At 45.4% G+C, this 20,631-nt stretch overlaps 2 protein-coding genes across 4 annotated transcripts in view; both read right to left on the reverse strand.

Annotated features, from left to right (window-relative positions):
- The window catches only part of PDGFA (platelet derived growth factor subunit A), a 120,183-nt gene that overhangs the window by 66,195 nt on the left and 33,357 nt on the right, over window positions 1-20,631 (reverse strand). The gene's annotated exons all lie outside the window — the stretch shown is intronic.
- The window catches only part of PRKAR1B (protein kinase cAMP-dependent type I regulatory subunit beta), a 164,654-nt gene continuing 161,790 nt past the window's right edge, over window positions 17,768-20,631 (reverse strand). Inside the window, exons 11-12 of one of the 2 annotated variants that reach the window (XR_010885833.1) lie at window positions 20,037-20,245; window positions 17,768-19,365 (exon numbers count right to left, since the gene is read on the reverse strand). Coding sequence is in view for 1 of the 2 variants with exons in the window: in XM_067306406.1 (XP_067162507.1) it covers window positions 20,193-20,245 (53 nt within the window). In the remaining variant the exon portion in view is untranslated. Of the gene's footprint in view, window positions 20,246-20,631 lie in introns of both variants that reach the window. The other variant, XM_067306406.1, reaches the window with a different exon arrangement.

Genomic DNA, 20,631 nt, shown 5'->3' on the forward strand with positions numbered 1-20,631 from the left:
TTCTCACATTTTTCCATCAAGAAATCTACCTTTGGAAAGGCAAGCAGTAACATTAACACAGTCCACAACCAGCTAGAGACACACAGCTGAGCTTTCAAGCTCGTAGGCTCTGGAGACCAAAACACAGGGACTAAAACTGGGACATTTTCCATGAGCAGTTCTCACATCAAAAGCCATGTTCCCTCCTCTTCCGAGGAGAGGCCAAATTTGGTGACATTGGAGGCTCTCTTCACAGCTTGGGATGCCCCAGAAAAGATGAGTTTGGGAAAAAGCTTTGAGGTTTTGCAGAGTGTGAAAGAAAATATTTCTAATATTATTATTACACAGCTTATGCATCTTGTTTGCTCAAACATTTGATGTCTAGATATTTCCAGAGAGGGAACAAGCTTAGTGTTAACTGCAGAAAGGAGACTGTTCCCTCAAAGTCTCTGCTTGTGTAAGAGCTTCATACTGTTTTAGGGCTAGAATCAATTGGATATTATGAACCTGACCTACCCTTCCCCTGAACTCCAAATTGCTGTTTGTGCCCATGCAGTGCAAAGTAGGTACAAAGCCAGTCAGTCCAGCGTGCCAGCACTTTTCATTTATTTTTCCCTGGAGAGGTTACTACAGACTATAGATGCAGCAATAAGCATGTCTGAAATGCCAAGAGAGATGGTCTACTAAAATACACGAGGGTAAGACATGAGTGGAACAAGCAGGTACTGGAGAAGCAAATTAGACACGAGGCTTCCTGTAGCTAATTTAAATGGGAAATGGGAGTTGTTCCAGGTATTCAGTAAACAGGCTTGCAAATTAGCTTCCCACAGTTTCCTTATGTTGCTGTACAGGCATAAAGAACATGTACTGCGGTTCATTGCTTTAATTCACTTCACTTCCAAAATCAGTTAATTTCTTCTTTATTTTCACACCTGGTTATGAGCAAATAGTGTAGGAGATAAGGGAAAGTAAGTGCTGGTTTGTCGATAACCAGGTAGCTGGATACTTTATTCATGAAATAATTCTTGAACCTGGTGTTACCAGAGGATATAAAACTGTGTTTCAGTCACTGATATTTGTTGTTCTGTATAAGAGAGAGAGGCTCAGAACAGCTTCATATCTTGCATCCCCATCTTTAATTCCAAATGAATTAACTGGAGGCCAATTCAGAGACATCCCACTGACTGTGCCTGCCTTCAAAATATCTGTTCCCTGGTTAAAGACAGCAGTGATGTTAAAGACAGTGTTGCTGAGCTCATGGTAGTCTTCAGCGAGTAGAAAATTGTCCCATAAGCTATTAACAAATGACGCCCTTTACATGGGGCATAGCACAACAGTGGAGGAACCCCGTTTTCCTTGTTTTCAAATCGATCGGAGACTGATATGTTTTAGCAATATAAAGTCAAACTTGATGGTTCTTGGCTGTTGAAATACCAACAAACAGGCCAACTAAACTCACACGGAGACACAAGAACACTAGCACTAACAATCAATATGACCAAAAAGCCATTTTTGCTGGGAATACTCAATTTGCTACAATGTCCATTTAATTTAAATTCTAACAGCAAAAAGAAACCAGCATTTTCAGTTCTGCACAATCCTTATATGGCAAAATGTTAGATAACTTGTGTTATTTATAACCTGCACATTTGGATTTTTTTTTTTTTTCATAACGGGGGGAGGAGGAGGGCATAGTGGGCAAGGAGACTCTGGATTTTTTCCAGTCTAACCAAAGAATTAAGAATTAAATTGTTTTTCAAGAGCAGCCAGCTTTATTTATATGCCTTGTAGCTAGTCAAATCTTAAGCTGGGCAATTAAAACTGATGTGGTTTTATGACCTTTAGAAAAGGGATCTACACACATACAGCATAGGGTATGATGAGAGGCAATGGACATTGATCCTAAAGCTTGGGCCAGAAGCTGATTCTTAAGAGTCTGTATTTCCAGACTGCCACACTTCCCAACCCTGTAAAAGCTATAGCAATAATACATCGGAAATAGCTTTCTGGAGTTAGAGAGTTGGAAGATGTCTCATACAAGCTCCTGGGCTTCTCCCTGCCTTGACCACATTGCATTTTCAGTCATGGTGACGGCACCCGGATGGAGACCAGAGGCCCCATGGCACAGAGGAAGCTGCCGAGCATCCCCCAAAGCAACAGGCCGCTGTTCAGCTGACCGTGGCTGGACGCTCCCCGTCCCCATCGGCCTTTCTGACCATGCTCTCTCGTGCTATCTGGTCATTCGTTTTCTCACCCGCAACAGTGATGTCACCACCAGGAGGTTTCAGCCCCCTTTATTTTTCATCAGCGTCGCTGCTCCAACTCTAAATCCTGCCAAAACGCCCAAAAGCAACTATTTTCCCCCAGTGGTGCGTACATCACGCGTGATGCTGAGCAGCTCCCACCCACCTTCCAGCCGTGCACACTGGCCCCCCTCTGACAGCCCCAGGGACTTCTACTTCAGATGTGAAGGGAAGGTCATACCATTACCCCATCACTTACCTCAGACCCCTGATTAGTAGGCAATGACATTTCTCTGACATACTTGTGAACTGGGCCTTTTTTAAAATTAGCAAACAAGCAATTTTATTTCATTGAAATCGCTTTAGGACAGATGACCTTTACCTTAGCATGTGTGGTAAAAAGCTCCTTTGGGCATGCTGTAAGGGTCCATCACAAAAACCTCAGAGGGTACCTAAAGGGGCCCTATGTTATCTTTCTAAAATGTCAGTTATTTTCTGCTTAACAGCATTTAACTTGGAGGGAAATCTCTGTGCATGCAACAGCCTTTGTCCTAACTCTCCATACAGCAAAGATACACAGAAGATCACAGGTTATTTCTAAAACTAATATTAAGCCTAAAGCAAAGGTAAATAGGGCATGACATATTTGAATTTAAAGGGAGTCTTTAGCTGTAGTTAAAGATTGCTTGCAGATGTTGACTACTGTGGGGGGTTTTTTTGCCTTGCTCTGCCTCTTAGAATATTCTTTTCAATGTCCTCATTGTCTTATTAATTTTCCCTTCCCCCTGAATCCAGCAAAACGCAAAAGGAATGATGGTAGATGTTACTTTTCCCTGCTCCGTGGCAGAGAGGAGTGTAGGGTTTCAGAGATTGTAAACTATTTCTTCTGCATTGAGAGATTGACTGCATGGGTAGAACCCATTAAATATAGCTATGCTGACAATATCGCTTCAGAGAGTTCTGTGGGAAAAAATCTGTCTGCACTATGTTGGTACCTCAAGCCAGGCAGAGAGCTGTCTTGATAACTCATTCAAATAATGAATAAAATGTGGAATGAATTCCTTGCAGGATCAGCTCTCTGGTGATGTGAGAACTGGTTGCAAAACATACGATGGGATCCTCCTGTGGCTGTTGTTTTAAGCTTTTCAAATACCACGGATTGTATATGCTAAAGTCAGGATATTATTAAAATAAATCCCTCAAAACTCTAGAGAGTTAAGATACGACGCGGCTTCCTTTGAGCTCAGGTCCCCTTATCACTGAGATATGTTGTGTGTGAATGCAATTTATATAAAGTTCTTTAAGACTAGAACAGCCTGTTATTTCTGCCATGCCCAGAAAAATCAGGAAAGGTATGTAGCAGTAATAAATCAATTATTTCTTACAAATTAGACGAAGACAGCATTGCCTAACAGCAGTTTTCCAGATGTTGGGGATGAAAGGTGGACTGGGCTGGAGAGGAAGGGAGTATTTCTAGATAACTAGAATAAATGGGTTGCAGTTTAGCAGAACTGAAGAGATCCAGAGGAATGACACCTGTGTGTGAGGAAACATATCTGCGAGCTTAGGTGATGTCAGTGGGTAGGCCAAACAGGTTTAAACAAAAACATTTCTTAGACATCATCAAGGAAGTAAATTCTTTACAGTGCCAAATTAGGAGTAGTCATGGGGATAGAAAATGACAGGTTTAAACAAAACCAGGATGATTTCTAAATATCGGGGGTAAGATGTACTTATTCACTAAGAGAAAAGAAACAGTAAAGGCAGGAGCAGAGGGACAGACATTAAAACAGTAGGAAACTGTGGAAATGAGACGGCAGCCTCCAAACCCAGCTGTAGTGCAGCCAGTGCGGCAGGAATCAGCTACCGGTCACATTGGGTGCTGCACGTTCCTACTGCCAAGATGAGGATCAATTGTTTTCACCCTCTCTTTTGGGGCTAATTGTCACTCTGCAATTATGCGTATGGTGGAAATCATTCACTCGACACATAGAGGCCTTTGATGCGGCACGTTTGTACTCACCAATAACACTCCCACCCTCCTAACGCCTCCCAGCTACGGCTAGCAGAGACTGGTCCAACACTTCCTACGACTGGGATGCTGAAAATAATAGTAATGACAAAAAGTAAGTTTTGGTCCTGCAAGTCTGTTTCACACATAACTCCTCAAAGCAGTAGACTTTTTTGACTGAGCAATAAAGCCCATAAGTAAAGAAATCAAACTTCTGCTTGACCACTTGGGAACTGAGCTGGCTGCAGCGTCCTGGTCCCATCTGCTCTGCTAACATGTTGTGTAGCCTTGGAGAGGTCACAGGCACCCTTCTGAGTCTCAGTTTCCACATTAACAAACTGTGGCTAAAGCTGATGCATCTCCCAAGGGCGGAGAAAGTGCTGATGCTAATTAGCTAGGAATTAAAATTAACTCATTAATATATGCACAGAAAAATGCTACAAAGTTCAGAAATTTCTAATCATGAGAGTAACCCCAGTAATGTTACTTAAGACTGTCTCCTACTTAAGACCATATGATCAGTTACCAAAATGCAGCATAATTTGGATGAGCAATCACTATTTTCAGCACTGGGTGATTGCATGAGTCCCCAGAGGCGGCAGAGGTTCAAAAGCTGGAAGAGTCCTTGACTACCCACCATGGATGGACAAGTGGGAGTCCAAGTAGCTGAGGCGGTTTTGCATGGCCTCCCTGAACAAGCCAACCAGATAAAAAGTATTTCTTACTAGTATTTTGTTGGTGGAGGACTCGGGACAAGTCTGGTGAAGCATTGCACAGATGCCGTTCTACCAGGCCCACCTCTGAACATCCAACTGGGAGTAAAGAAGCTCGAGTGTAGGAAAGCTGGCTGTGATAACCCCAATAATCCCAACTAACACTCTGTGTAACAAGCCAAAGCGTCTCTCTTGGCTGATTCCAAAAAGGAATTACACAGATGATCTGTGATGAACCTGAAGGAGCAGTGTTTCACTCCGTGGGAAACAAGAAACACTCAGAACCATTCTATTCCCACAACTAAATTACTGGTGAAGAAATACATACTTCACTGGAGGCATCTTTTCCACATCTCCCAAATTTCCTTCCACTTTCCCCACATTCCTAAAACAATTCTTCAACACAGGGATTGTCCAGCTCTGAACTCTCCAAGCAATTCCAAAAGAAAAAAACCACCCTTCTTGCATCATCGTTATCAAAGTTTTCTTTACTGGAGAAGACTTGCTTGGGCCTAATTCTTCCCTCCCTGTCACTGACTTTGCACAGGTCCAACTCCACCAGGGCAGCTGCTGAGAGCACCTAGCACAAATGCCATTTAGCTCACAGGGGACACATTCTGAAGAAATATGTCACTTCTACCTTATCCAGAGCCTGGACTGAACTTGGTCCCAGTGCAATGTGGAATAGCCCCAGATTCTGCTATAATTTAACGACAGCCTCTCCACAGGTGCCTCCAGGCTGATGTGAAGGTCAAAATCTCCTGAGGGCTTCCCACTAGGTACCCAGGTCTCACTCTCCACCTTGCATGTTCTCTGCCATCAGGCCCTCTGTCCTCATCAAAACTGCTCTTTGTCCTTTTTTCAGACATAAAAAAACCTGCATGTGCTATATTTGGATGTTGGACATCTGAAAAAAATTCGCCCATAAGAACAGCCTGAATGACCCTGCTGGATGGTGAACCACTCCCAGCTAGACTGAATGCATTTTCTTGCAAATAGATGTTTCTGCTATTTTCTCCTCTGAAAGCAATAGGAAAGGATGGGTGAAGGAGCTTGTTTCTTCTCTGAAGCGTACATCCATCATCAACAGCATAGTTAAGTCCAAAGAACAGAGTGTCTCTTCCTAGTAACGATGCAGGGACTAACATCCCAAATCCAAGATGTAATATTCAGAGCTGTCAGGCAGGAAAATGATTGCTAGGTTGTTTTCTTATTTTTCAAGCTCGTAAACTCAACAGATGTGATTCAGATGTTAGCACAAGGTAATGAATATGGAGCCTCCCTACCTCAGAGCCCTGAAATTTCACAGACAGAAGTATTTAACACAAAATAGTGAGATTAAAATATGAATCTCTTTGGGAAAAAGGCAAGGGAAAGCCAGAGAACAAGGGAAGAGGAAGAGGGATTGTGCCGAGTTCCTCTTTGTGAGTGAAGATGGTGGGTGGTGCAAGATAAAAATCAGGAATTTGACTTCTCAGGACAGATGGATTTGAAAAAGAAAAAAAATCTACAGGCCAAACTAAAAATGGTTATCATGGTGAAGTTATGGGCTGTTTCAGGCTGCCAAAACAAATAGCTTGCATCCCAAAGCAGTAAAGGTTACGTGCATGGAAAATGGAGCTATCCCTGAGGACTAACTAACATAGTGCAATTATAATAATAATTTTTGAGAGAGCTTTGAGAAAACCAGGGCATACTGAACAACCTATTCTGACTGCATATAAGAAAGTCTAAAGAGGGGATGTTCCAGCCTAGAAAGGTTTTCATATTCATAGCTTGGCTGAAATCAGCTAACGTTTGACACGTGAAGGTAGTACTAGTTTAGCAATTAACAAGAGTTGTTTGAGGACACCGATGTACTAAAAATGCTTTGAATTTCAGTAAGTTTGAAGTTATTTCCTAATGCAGCTTGTGCCACTTCTGCAGGAGATATTCCCAAGTAAAATGCAATCACTTCTGGAATTTCAGCTAAGAGTACTATTGGGGGGGGGGGGGGAGGCAGCATGGGGAGCAGGGAGTGAACCACTTTTTGAAAAGGCTGTATGAATCTCCACTTTCTGCTGTTTTGGTAAGACTGCCAAGGTATTCCGAAAGCCATAGTCTGCAGCCTCGCACTTATACCTAATGCAGTCTTCCTGCAGCATTTATTGTAGGATTAGTTATTATATTATTGTGTAATTATTGTAGATTTGTATTAGTTATTATATAAAAATATTGCTTCTTTTTAGAGCAACCTGCATAGTTGTAAGAGGCAGTGTAGAGTCCTCCATGCCCCCATGTCTTATTCCAAGAAAAGTATGGCTGAATGTTTAGAGAAAAGGACAGGACACTAGGATCTCCTGGGCTTCTTTGCCAGCTGTGCAAACTATTTAGGGATGGCTTCTCTTCCATGGAAATCAGTGTAACTCTGTACTGAGCTTTCCTGGGAACATGATAAAATCCTTAATCTCTCTCTGCCTTCCTCCCTTATCCTGCAAGATATCAAACACACTAGCTCAGCTAGTCCAGCAAAGCCTTTAAGCATATGCATCTTCAGCACAGAATCACTGTACCCAAAGCTGGTGCTTGCAGTGAGCATACATCTATCTACGCAGCTCTTTCCAGAGCCAGGAATGAGTGGGGGGTGATTATACTCATCTACCTCCTAAGGATGTTTCAAGCATTAAGCAACAAGATTCTTGGAGATGGGTCACAGGATGCAACAGAGTGAGATTATCATTTATATCCTTAGTCACAATACCAATCAATGCAAACAGATGGTACAGTATCTATATCCATACATTACAGTATCTCTCCCATTCTTTCAGGGCAGAATGTTGTCTGGTAAAGAAACAACAGTTTCGGGTTTGAGGAGGAGGAATAAAAAGACAGAAAGGTTGTTTACAACACACTAAACAGGTAACAGTCGGATGTTTACACTATAAGCCTCCTGGGTGAAGCTAGTACCTACCTACGGGGTGCATTCAGTTAGTTCCTCTTTTTTTTTTTTCCTTTTTTTTTTTAAATGCTTCTTTTGAAGTCATTGAGGCTGGAGCATTCCTTGCCTTGAGAGAACATATTGCTGAGCTGTTACTCACACTATAAAAGGCTGCAACTTCTTTCCCCTCCCTTTATACAAGGCTCCATTTTGAGGCAAGGATAGGGCTGATTGGCCAAACTCTTAGGGCCTGGGGCTCATCAGCCCCCAGGAGGGTGCTGGGGTGCTCAGGAGTTGGTTATTCTGGCTGGGAGCTCAGTACAGCTGAGGAATGCTCCAGCCTGGCTCGTGACAGGGTTCAGGGGCATATTCTGGAGGTTTTATGCATGTCCTGTAGTTGCTCTAGCCTGGCTGCTTATACTGGCTTAAGAAAGGAGCTTGCTCTGGGCTTAATGGGGAATAGTCTCCCCTGAAAGACTGTAGTTTCTCTATACTTATTAACTGGCTTTAGAAAGGTTAGAAGGGAAGAGAAGCGGTGTCCTCTGAAATGCAAAGCTAAGATCTCCTGCAAGGTTGCGTTGATGCAGGGTCACGTCGCTGCCCTCTGGGAGCAGTCTCAATTTTCCCTTTCCCTCTAAGGGCGCGTGCTTTCCCCGGAGCCCTCCAGCGCAGTGCGCCCTCGAGGCACGTTGTAGCCCTGAAGGGCTGTGAGAAAAAAGGGCAATTCTTTAAGTGTCCCATATAAACTTCACTGAATTCAGACACCTCCATGAACCTGCAGCCAGGCAGCTACCTAGCAGCCTGCAACCCAAGCTGTGTGAATGAGGAGAAAATCGGCAATGTAGTTAGCAACCCACCATGAAATTCACTGATTAAATTACTGGATAAATATTTGACTGGATCTAGCTGACAGGTATGTCATACATGTAGTCTTAAAATAGGAAGGTACTGGGAAATGAGGGAGAAATGAGCCAAGGAACAGGAACTGGAATGCGATTTCTGGTAATACAGCTCGTGTTCTTCAGTACATTTTTAGCAATAACAAGGATGCGTGCGGTGAAACCAAGAGCAAGGCACCGTCGTTAAAATAAGCTGAGAGAAATTGCAGCTATGGAGAAGCAGAGTATTAAGCAGCAGTTCTCCAGGAATAAGACTGGTGAATGAATTTATGTGGATCTACATCAGCCGAATCTGACAGGTAGTTTTTAACGTGCTTGCAAGGAGCCAATGTAGATATTTCCAGGAAAATCTCGCAAAACCACGGAGGGTGCAGGCTTGCTGGAGGGGGAGCCAAGGCGGCGGGCTGTGCCACGACCTCTGGCAGAAGTCCGGCCATAGTCCCCGCAATGTCCCCTCCCTGGAGCTGCTGCTCTCACATGCACCATTTCCTGCCATACATCAGCCACTTCAAAGTTTCAAGCCCATGGAGGTCTCAAAGGATGGGTCAAACCTATTTGTTTCATTTAGAGTAAACAGTCAGGAAAGTAACTGTAAAACACATTTCATTTGTTTTTAACTGGCTGGAGCTTTTAGATGTTTCCCCTTCCCTCAATGTGGCATCGCCTGGCCCCGCGAGCTGTTCGGCGTTCGCCTGCGTGGTATGCTCGGTCGCTTTGCTCCTTGATGTTACCTCATCAAAGAGCAGCTGAAAATGATATTTCCAGCTAGAAAGTTTTCCGAAGTGGCCGGCAGACTCACTCTGCCCTGTGCCCTCAGACTGGTGATTAGATAGGTTTCCTGTATGTCAATTCAGCTACAGATACACGATAAACTTAAAAGATTTCGACGTGCTGACTGAAAAAAATGAAATCCCGACAGGTTATTTTTGGTTTCAAAAGCAACTCCCCTCCCTGGGTCTTTTCAAGCCCTCACCTTAACATGCAGCTGCAATGGATAAGAAAAACAGGATGCAGGGTGGTAGCGTTAGAGGAATTGAACGTAAATCAAAGGAGACAAGCCGGTCGCTGTGTGTTGCCTTGGTCAGACTTCAACCTTTGAGCAAGGTGAGCAGCTGTCACTGGCTTGCTGAGGACTCTGCCCATAACAGCACTGCCCAGCTGCTGGGGAGCTGATCCTGGGGCATAGCCATGCCTCGCTCTTTCCTCCCACCGTGTCACCTCCTTCCCTTGTGCTGACAAGTGCTTTAGACAGCCTGCCCTGCTGGCCCTGCGTTTGAAATGTAAATCAAACACCCGGGACACAAAGCTGGGTTTCAAAGTTGACGATTAACCAGGGCGGAAGGGGTGGCGCCGCGAAAACAAACAGTTCCAAGTTCAAGTCTGAAACCGTAGAGCATGCTGAAAAATCGCCCTCCGGCCCTGGCCAACGTGAGGGTGAGCACTTTCCCTAGGGCAAAAAATATTTAGTGGTTCCCTGACTTCCTAGCCCAGGTGCTCAGGAGCCAAATCAAGTCCGACGACAGACTTCAAAGACAGAAAGACTCCGTCGTGCCAGGAACACCTTTTCCACACTAGTGTGCACTGGCTTCAGCTGAGAGTTTCATGTTGCTCTTGATGCCCTGAAAGCATTTGATGCTGAGCTCTGAGGCATGCTTGGTCCAATATCCAACACCCCAGAATGTGAAATTATCTGCTTTCTTGCTATGGAAAATTCGATATTTAAAAGTAATGCTTGCCCAGCTTCCCCCCTGGGAGTGTTAATGACCACCTGGACCTCACAAGAGGTCCCCTAAACACGGAGGTCCCCTCTACCAGTCCTCGCACCATCCTAAATGCTTCCAAAATCAATGGAAGTTTTGCCCCCCAAAATTTTGGAGGTCCAAAGCAAATAGGTATGAACATAGTTTTTACCATGTAGGAATGCACCTCTATGGTTAACCTTAATACTTCCTCACTGGTCACCCCAAATAATACTGGGAGGAAAACCAACAGCAATTCCTGTTTTCTTCAAAATAATTTCTAGCCTGACTTAGATAACTTATCCTTGATAATTCCATAGTGTCACCCTCACCATAAAGGTCTAACTTGAAAAAAAGAGATGTCAGTAACTGCCAGTATTCAGGGGTTCCATTAAACCCACAAAACCAGGAACTTAGCAGAGTTTCCTGGGCTTGTCCAGCTGAGCAGAAAATCCTGCCTGGATACAAAGTGAGATTTCATTGCTATCAAGGACAATCCAACAGGAAGAAAAAAAATATCCTGATCTTTTTCTGCATTCCTTAAAGCAATATTTCTAACACAAATTTTCAACCTGTGAAAGATGGTAAAAAGAGCAGCTGTGAGAAGTGCCATCCTCCAGTGAGTCCCAAGGGTCACAGCAGTGCCGGGCACCAACCCTGGTGGAGTGGGGGGATGGCTCGGGGCAAGAAGTCCAGCCATGAAACAACCTGGTCTCTGATAGTGGGTCAGGGCCTCCTGGAGATGGGCCAGCGCCCTGGGGCTCCAGACAGCACCGTTCGCAGGCAGCGGGGCAGCCTGGGACACACCGTTTCACCCCTCTGCACCCTATTTGTAGAGTGATGGTACTTATCTCCTTCGCAACATGATTTTTGGGAGGTAAGCAGCATCATGACGCTACCGAGCAATATTTCCCCATAGAATCAAATCTGTATTTCTCTCTGCGATGCCATCAGCAACTGGAAGAGCTCCACTGGCATATGCATGCGCAGGAGGCTTTTCCATCTCTGGGATCAGCTCCACCCCAGTGCTCTCTGAAGGCAGAAAGCTCTAAGTGCAATTTCACATGAGCCACTAACCAACATAGCTGTTAATAACATTCCTTTGTTCATAGCTTGGACCATTTTCAAACAGGCTTAGTTGTCTCCTCAGATATGGGAAAGCATTGTCCAAAACCATATAGGATTATAATTTTGTAGTAGTCTTTCTGTAAATAATGCTTCATTCTATTGAAGGAAACTGTTCTGCTCCTAATTAGGCTACATCTCAGAGCAAGTTGAAGCCAATTTACTAGAGGAGCAGTGAGGATGTCATTGCATGATCTTCATTTCTATTAAACAACTGGATCTAACTCTCTTTATTTTCAGACTAACCATGCTGAGCTTTAAAATTGCCTTGATTATAATATAGCTTTTAAACGATTTGTCGTGGCTGATCATTTTGCACACGAAAGTTGCTACTAGCTGATTTTAAAAAAAATCCACCATTGCTTCTTCTATTGCTTAGGAAATTGCAATCCTCAATCTGCAGCTTGAAAAGCATGTTGCCATGGAAATGATGCTTATGCTGTCGTAAATAAAAGTATTCTAGGGTCACCAGGGTCTGCTGCATAAACAGGGGCACAAATACTGCCTGGAAAGGTGATGGAGTGGTTTAAACATATAGGAAGATAATTTTAATAGTATTTCACTCTCACCATTATCGTCAGAAGGGCTGATGAAGGTTAACACGTAGCTATAACCTTGGCATGAAAACAAAGCAGAAAAAGTCTTAGCTGTTGGTATTAATAACAGAGTAGAGAAAACAATGTTGTAACCCTGCTGACCGATATATCTCTGCTCATTCAGCTCAGTATTTCTCTCCCATTGTATTTCTTGTGCATTCGGTAATGAAGTCTAATTGTATATTTATTCAGTTTTACTGAATTCATGAGCACAGCACCTGAGAGCTCCTTTGAACGTGTGGGGAGTCTGCCTTCACATAAAACCTAGGAAAACTGCCTGATGCTACAAAATGCTGTATCAGGGAATATGTGGTCGTGTGGTGAATCTTCCCTGCCCTGGCTGCATCTCATCTGCCCGTCCGGGAGCAAGCCTGGGAAATGGGCCTTGCTGCTCGCCCCTTCCAGGAAAACCCTCTGGAGCAAGAAAGCGAAACAAGGGCAGGAGCCATGTGCCTTCTGCCCCTCCGCTCCTGGGGGAAAGGGACCGTAAAACGTCTCCACATGGGACCGAGAGGCAGCAGTGGCACCACTGCTTCAAAGGGGAAATGAAGACTCCTGGAGGAATGCGTATTTTGGAGCAGAAGAGAGGAAAATGGTGCGTGTTGCTGTCATATTTACAATCAGAACTGTATCAAAAGAAGCCCCCTTGAAGAAAGGAGGCAGGGGCTCTTTTTGATAAGGAAAAGAAGCTGGGAATGGCAAGAAAAGCAGGGCTGGTTCCTTGGGATGGCAGGACCCCGACTACCATCCAGGTGGGAAACTGAGGCACAAAGGTTTTAATTCTGGGCTACCTGCCCAGAGTACATCTTGCCTGCATCTGGGACATGCTCGCTGCATGCCCTGTGTGTCCGCTTTAGTGCCCCCCGGCGAGTTACCCTGCATGACCAGACCTCTGGGAAAGTGCATTGACATGGATGGCAAGATTGGCAAGTCTTCTCCTGAGGGTCTCCAAACAGCTAGGCCATGCCACCTTCTTTCTGTGAAGGACCACCAGGGCGTAATGTCAAAGTGCTTTTCTGTTCAGTAGGCGCAGGAATATCTGCAGGTCTGGAACTTAAGAATTCAAGCAATGGAAAATAGCAAAGTTGGGATTCAGCACAGAGGCCAGCAACAGAGAGCGTTTGGGACATATCAGCTGGCATGCAACTCCAGGAGAGCAGGCGCGTCCCATTTCTGTTGGCTTCCTCGTTGTTCAATGGGCTGCTCAATGGCATTAAATGGGCCATGCTGTGAAGCTGCCTTGGGCAGGATCACATCAAGGATACAAACTTTTCTCCTTGTATTTTTAATACCCGTACAGGCAATCAGAGCAGACACAGTCACTTTAAATAAAACTACGGAGATTGCAAATGCCACAGCTTGCTTATTTACTTACTGTCTCTTAGTCTGCCCAAAATGTGGAAATAATGTTTCCAAAGATGCTGGAATTCATGTGTCTGTTGAGGATCCTGGCTCCTGTCCTGGATGATATTGCATATTCAAAGGATGATTCATTCACTCCTTAAAGGGAGGAAGGACTGTACCAGCTGTACCACCTCTCCTTTGCTGATTGACGGTGCTGGTGATGTTTCCATGGGGAAGCCTCGTGCCTCCAGGTTAAGCCAGCAATTATGGAACAAACAAAAGAAAAATGAAACGAAGAAATAATTCACAGGCAGAGAAAACAAAAAAGAACTGGAAGGTGGTGCCAAGCCAGACTGACAACAAAATTTTAATTTGTCTCAGCCTCAGACGTGCAGTCAGGATCCTGCATTTCTTTTGCGTGTGAATGATCAATGCCCTCTGCCACCCGCGGTGGAGGAGCCGGGAGGGAGCGTTCAGCCTCCAGGGCTTCGTCCCTGCGCTCCTGCAGAGGATGGAAACCCTCGAGCTGGCAGCCTGCCGTTAAAGACAAGAATGAAAAGCAGACCCAACCCCAGGCACCTTGACTGCTCCTTAAGGTATCAACCATAAACTGATCTAAAAACTAAAGAAATGGGTTTCCCCTTTTGTACTTCATTTTTAGAAAGGCCGGCCCTGCTGAGAAGGGAACTGCGCAGGGTACGGGCTGAGACCACCTTCCTCGCACACCGCGCCATCGAGTTATCGCGAAACTGCTGGTCGAGACTTCGAAGGCAGCTGGCAGCTCCCAGCGGGCTGGAGACTTGCTCTCGCCACTGGTTACTGGGAACAGGGTGGAAAACCTGGGCTCAAAGGTTACCCAGAATGACCAACAGGGAAAAAATTCCTCCTGCCACTCCTATGCTAATCAGAAGGGTGTGGAGAGGAAGTTTCGATCTCTCATGCCCCACACTGCCAACCAGGAAAAAATCCATGTATATTTATATTAATGGCACAACCAATTCATATATTAAAGAAGAAGCACCTGTGGTTTCAAAATCAGTCTCGAAATCAATCTTGTCCGTTGTCTATGAGGTTGCTGGAAGCGGAGCCAGGTATTTCGAGCTCCCTTAAAATGTCTTTCAAACACACCTAATCTGTTTACCCCAGGCCTTTACTGCTGGCGGTACCGGGAACTTTGCCTCGGAGGTTTCCTACAGTTTGTGATCCCAACAGGTCAAAGTTTCCAAAGGTGGGGAGAAGAGGGGCGGTTTCTTCCCTGAGTGCAGGAAAGGTATGTGCCGCTGAGCTACCAGTTCAGAACCAATGAATTAGAAGTCCCATAAAAACCATCCAGCAGTGGTGTTTGCAGAGCACCTCCACTGAGCAGACAAAAGCACTGTGTCAACAGGCAAACTGCCACTTTGAGCTTACGTGGCAAGTGGCTCGGGGTATTTAAACAGCTTTCTCAAAGATGTTAACGTGTTGCTCGGGAAGCCGGAGCCCGCGCCGGCGCAGGTGCCCTCCTGTGCGGCGAGCGGCCGCCGGCGCGGTGTGAAAACGGGGCTGCCGCTGCACACGGAGCTTTTTACTCTCGTCTTTGCAGCTTGGAAAGATGGTCCTTTGGGGCTGATTAATGTCCCTGTTGCAGAAACTGCATTTTGCACATATTTAAAAATCTTGGGCTAGATAACACTTTGACCTAAAAGAGAAGGAGTTCATTTTTTTCTGATACTGCCTGACATTGGGAAGGTTTAAAGCCGTATTTTTAACAAGAGCCTTTTGTAGCTTTAAGACCAGGCTTAGGACAAAGATGGCAAACCTGTGGCTCGGTATCAGTGCACACACGTGTGCACACGTGTAGTGGCGAGGCGGTCTGAGCACATTGCTGTGCTCGGTCTGGGACATCCGAAATGGGAGACAGCCTCTTGCTTGAAAAATCGGAAAAGCTGGCTCCCCTTGTCACATGCCAACGCCACCCCAGAAAGAGTGAAAACGTCAAGGAAGAGGTGGCACTGTATCGTTTCTGCCCGGAATATACCTACCCATGTACCAGTCTCTAGAAACACACCCATTTCTCCCCCGGGAGGGGGGGGGTATATATTTATGCCTAGCAGTCATAGGTCTCAAAATACCTTTATAAGGCAGCTTAGTTTTTATTATCCCTGTTCTATAGATGGGGCAACGATGGCACAGAAAGTGCTGTGAGCGCTCTGGGCTATGCTGTCTTTTCGAATGCACCCGCCAGCGCCCTGCCCCTGCCCTGGGAGCTGGGTGCCGGCCCGCAAAATCCTGGTTGTGGGCAAAGAAAGCAGCGTTTCCCGGGAGGGGAGAGTTTGCATCGTCTCTCTCTAGGAAATGCAAGCAAGGGAGCTGAGCGTTCACAAACCCCAAGGAGCTCCTCGGTGCGGGAGTCGGGCTCAGCTCTCGCTTTGAATCATGCTGGCAAATAAACATGAAAGTGAAAACGGTATTGTGAGAGGTTATGTAACGCCGGGCGGATCCCGGGGCTGAGCCATTCATTGTTCCAAACGTTTAATTAACATTATGAAAGCTGATTAAAGGAAAATCTTTAACCTCCAGGGAAATCCCATTTTCCCTCACTTCCCATACCTCTGCAATTTTCACAATGTACGAAGGAAAACGTTATTTCGCCGCGTGATTCATATCAGCTACGACCCGATCTTTGAGACTGCCGTGTCCTGCAGCTTAAATAATCATTAGCGGTGACACTAAACTGGGACACTTCTGAGGCAGCAGTTTTCCCCTGCTATACCATGACCTGAATTGCTATCATGATTTCTAGACTTTGCGTCGTTCTGGCACAATGACGAGGGCTGACCCGCGCTCAGGAGCTACACGTTAGTTCGCAAGGGCAGAGCTACCTTCCCAGGCTCGGCATCTCGGACGCAACGCGCTGATGCCATGCCACGCTCCTGCTTTGCAACAGCAGGGGCTGTTTGCTTTGGTCACTGCAGTAAATTCCTTTGAAGGCAGGAGAGCAAAGCACTATCATTTCCAGCAATTCCCCGTCTAACCTTGAGCAAATAACTTACCCTTTCTTTTCCTTCCCATCTAAAGTGGGGACAAACCCAGTATAACCTAGCTCAGGGGCGTTGCAAACGTTAATGAACGTAGCCAGGCATTGGAGACGTTTAGTTGGAAAGTGCTATTTCCAAGTTATTTTAGTAGGGAGATTTGCTTTCAGCTGCTGTGAGTCTGTCAGCAAGCACAGCCCCCCCACACCCTCGAAATTCAGCCACGTGTGTGGTGCATATTCTCCCTCTCTGCTCTCCCAGACCTATTTTAACTGCACAGTACAGCCAGCCCAGCAGAGACCTAACCCCACGATCTAATCTCGGAGGCAACGGCGAGCTGACTGCCTGCGCTGGCGACCCTCAGGAGCGCCCTTGGACTGAGCTGAGGGTGATGCAGCTGATGGGAAGGGAGCTGATGCATCCTCGGAGAAGACGGTGTGCAGCGGGTACCTACGTGCCAGCAGCCACGGCACTGCTCACCACCCGCTCTGACCACAGTGGATCCCCTGAGTAGATCCCATATCTAAATAACCAACAGTTCTTTTCACCTCTAGATCTCACAGGACCAATAGGGGAGACCCCAGAAGGTCAGAGACCATCGTGAAAAGTGGAAAGATTATCTTTTTCCATTGCTGCATGCATTCGTCTGATGCAAAAGCCATTTTAATTGTAACAGGATCATTCTCACTCTTCAAGACTATGAAGAACAGGCACTGGGTTTGTATACACAGAGCCATCAAGAAAGTAGAAGCTTTATTTACAGGATGAAATTCTTCAAGAAGCACTAGAGATAATCCAAAGGAATATTAATGCAACATCATAAATAGAGAATGCATGAAATTTTGATTCAGTAACAGGCAGACAGCTGGGTATTCCGATAAAAAAACGGGCCTTTATTTTTTAATTCTCCTTTTCATTACCTGGATTCTGCGTTTGTCAGAGCAACAAAACAGAGTTCCTTTGATACGCAGCAAAACTGAAAACAATCTCGCAAGTAGCACAAAACAAAACAAAAAACTCCCACAAAAGGGAAAGCTATAAAATTTGAGAGGCAACGAGGCTTTCAGAAGTGCCAATTTCCCAGTGCAATGGCTGGAAGGGTGGCCTGGCCTGGCGGCAGTTCAATCATTTTGTAACGAAGGACAAATACTTTCAACATCCTGAGAAAGAGGGCGGGGGGGAGGGGGACAGGGCTCCCTTGCTCCCCCTCCTCCTGCTATTCTCTCTCCTCCCTCCCCCAGCCCTTGGATTTTCAATAGCTCTTTAGTGTTTCCATCAAAGGCTTTTACCATTCATCGTCCTTTCTGGTGCCTGTCTTCCACCTGTCCATCCATCACAGCCCTAACCCAGGTCCTTTCCCCCCCGCCCATTTTTCATGCAGTGGGATTTGTTTATAAGCTTCTGTATTACCTAAGCGTGAGGGGAGGAGGTTGCGGGGAGGAAACTGAGAAAGCAGGATTAAGGAGTAATAATTCAGCTCTGTTGCATTTCCATCTGAACGGTCATAAAATGTGCAAATCCCATTCCTGGGAATTTCATGTCAGAGGCCTCTGCCATTGCCCTTCGTGTGCCCCTCTCTCCCTCGCCCTCCCTCTTGCACCACAACAAGCAGAGGGAAAGTCGCTTGTAACTCCACAGACACCAGTGGAGAGAGTGGGGAGAAGTCTCCTGCCAGCAGGTGTCCAGCACAAACCCTTTGGGATGTGGCTGTGAGCTACGGATGAGGGGGTGGGAAGCAGCAGGATACAGATCGGGCAGGATGAAAGGAGGAAGAGGGAAAAGGCTGTTTAATCCAACAGCTCCCAGCACCCTCTGGCTATAAATAATTAGCCTGGGTAAAACATAAAAATAAGGTAACTTCTCAGGCTGATTCGCTCTGTGAGAAAATGATACAGAAATATACGTGATTCAGACCACCACCTACCACTAGTTGCTCAACCATCAGGAGGCACCAAAATAGACATGAGCTGGCTTTCTAGACCCCAAAGATCCACCGACAATCCGTCTTTGATTTAAGTGCAAGACAGAAGAAGGACCACTGACCAACAGAGGTCAATGAAGCTCTGTCACTGATTCAAGCAGAGGCCAGCGTGGCTGGATGTGTCCTCTCTGTGGAGAAGGGGATCAAAAGGGTGAGCAGCAAGGTGGGTGCACCCTTGTCATGTCACTGGATGTATCCAGAACAGCAAGTGGTGCTAAAAAGGGAGTGGTTGGATCTACCCCCTCACCCAGGACCCAACCCTAGTGAGCCTACAAACCTTTTTGTGGTAGAACTTCATGTCATGTCTGCTGGGCCTGGCAACAGCTGGCAACTTTCTTCCACTTATGGACACAACCTGGAGTTACTGAGGATCACCCGACAGGTAGCACATGTCAAAATCAGTCCCTTCGATTGATAGTTATTTATTATTTTTAAATAAAATGAGAAGTAGAGATTGAATTGGTTTTCCATCAGAAGCTCCGTTCTTTGTTTGGCAACTTCTTGGACAGTTTGACCATACACATGACAACGCAATATATGTTACTTGCCTGCAGTAGCAGTTTGCTATAAACACAGTCCCGCGTTACAAGGATTTACAGTTCTAGCAGCAGTGGGATATATGAAATGAGAAGCCCTTTCATCCTTAAACTGCTCTGCAGTCCAGTCGAGATGATGAAAGTCATTGTTTCTAAGGCCAGAGGAGACCAGGAGTTCATTCAGCCAGTTTGGTTGTGCTAGGAGGAGCCGCGCAAATTGGGTCCAAGCACAAGAAGAAGCCCAGAGAAACAGCAGCCCTTGGTTTTGCTGAACAGTCAAAAAGAAATCCTTAATGATGTTAGCCTTGCTTTGCAGGCTGGAGGGGAGCAGTATTTCCATCAACTAAATGATCTCAACTCTTTGGCTTCCCTGAGGGCATTGCAAGAGGACAGACTGAGATTGCTCACAAAAGTCACTCTCAGATGTTTGTATTCTTCCCACCCACTAGCAGCTTCGAACCTGAGCATGTCTTTGGCACAGCAGGTGGTATCTTTAATCCCACGGAGGGCCAGCCCGAAGCCAAGATTAGCAGAAGAATTTGTTTTCATTAAAATCCAACTTACCATTACCTTCCTATCTGATGGTGCAGGTCTAAAATGCGCATGTCCAACTATTCTAGCTGTACTCAGCATTAGTGTTTCTGCAGGGAAAGGGCAGTTCGGCAACCTGCCTCTTCACTTTCTAATGTGTTTCTTTCTTTTAATCAACAAGTAACTAAGACAGACACAACGAAGAATGTTAAATGCACCTCCTCCCCGACAATTTTGCCAGCAAGGTCAATGGAATCAGGATTTCTCCTTTATTGTGTTTCTTTTGACCATGAAACTGGTCTGCTTTTCCTCCCAGAGAAATTTTTTAAGGGCCCATGGAAAAAAAAAATAAAATAAACAGAAAGAGACATACAAATAAACACTAGTACGTGCAGGAAAAATACAAACCTTAGCACCATGCACTCCCCTCATTATTAGACAAAGGTTGGGAAGGGTTCACAAGTGTAAAACGCTCATGTGAATTATGAGATTGCTGCTCAGTTTTCTTTCAAGTCGTGGGCTGGAAACAGATGGTGGCTGTAGCATTTATGACGGCACAACATGTTACTGCAAGCCTAGCCATCTCTTTCTCTCTCTCTCTTTCCTCAAAAATGCAGCTGCAAGGAAAGTTGTGGAAAATCACATTAATAGTCTCTTCCACCACACAGTTTTCCAGCCCTTCATCCCTGGCCAGCACATGGACAGAGCCATCTTGTATCCCAATAAGAATACCCTTCTAATCCCTGTCCTAAATAGTTACCACTGACTGGTTTATTTAATGGTGAGTTAAAATGAAGGGTTTGTTAGCATCTTAAAAAAGCCTCCAGAAAGCAGGTCCTTGAGGTCATAGCAGATGCCGTGTGACTCCAAGCGCTTCCTAAGGGAAACACTCAGAAAGAAGCAATCAGACTGTCCTTCAGCTGTTTATTATTTAAACATTCAGTTCAAGCCAAGCAGGTTGATTTATAGGGAAATAGAAAGACAGATACAACATTGCAAAGCA

This window comes from Apteryx mantelli, chromosome 16 (assembly GCF_036417845.1).
Source record: "Apteryx mantelli isolate bAptMan1 chromosome 16, bAptMan1.hap1, whole genome shotgun sequence".
In the NCBI taxonomy this organism is placed as follows: Eukaryota; Metazoa; Chordata; class Aves; order Apterygiformes; family Apterygidae; genus Apteryx; species Apteryx mantelli.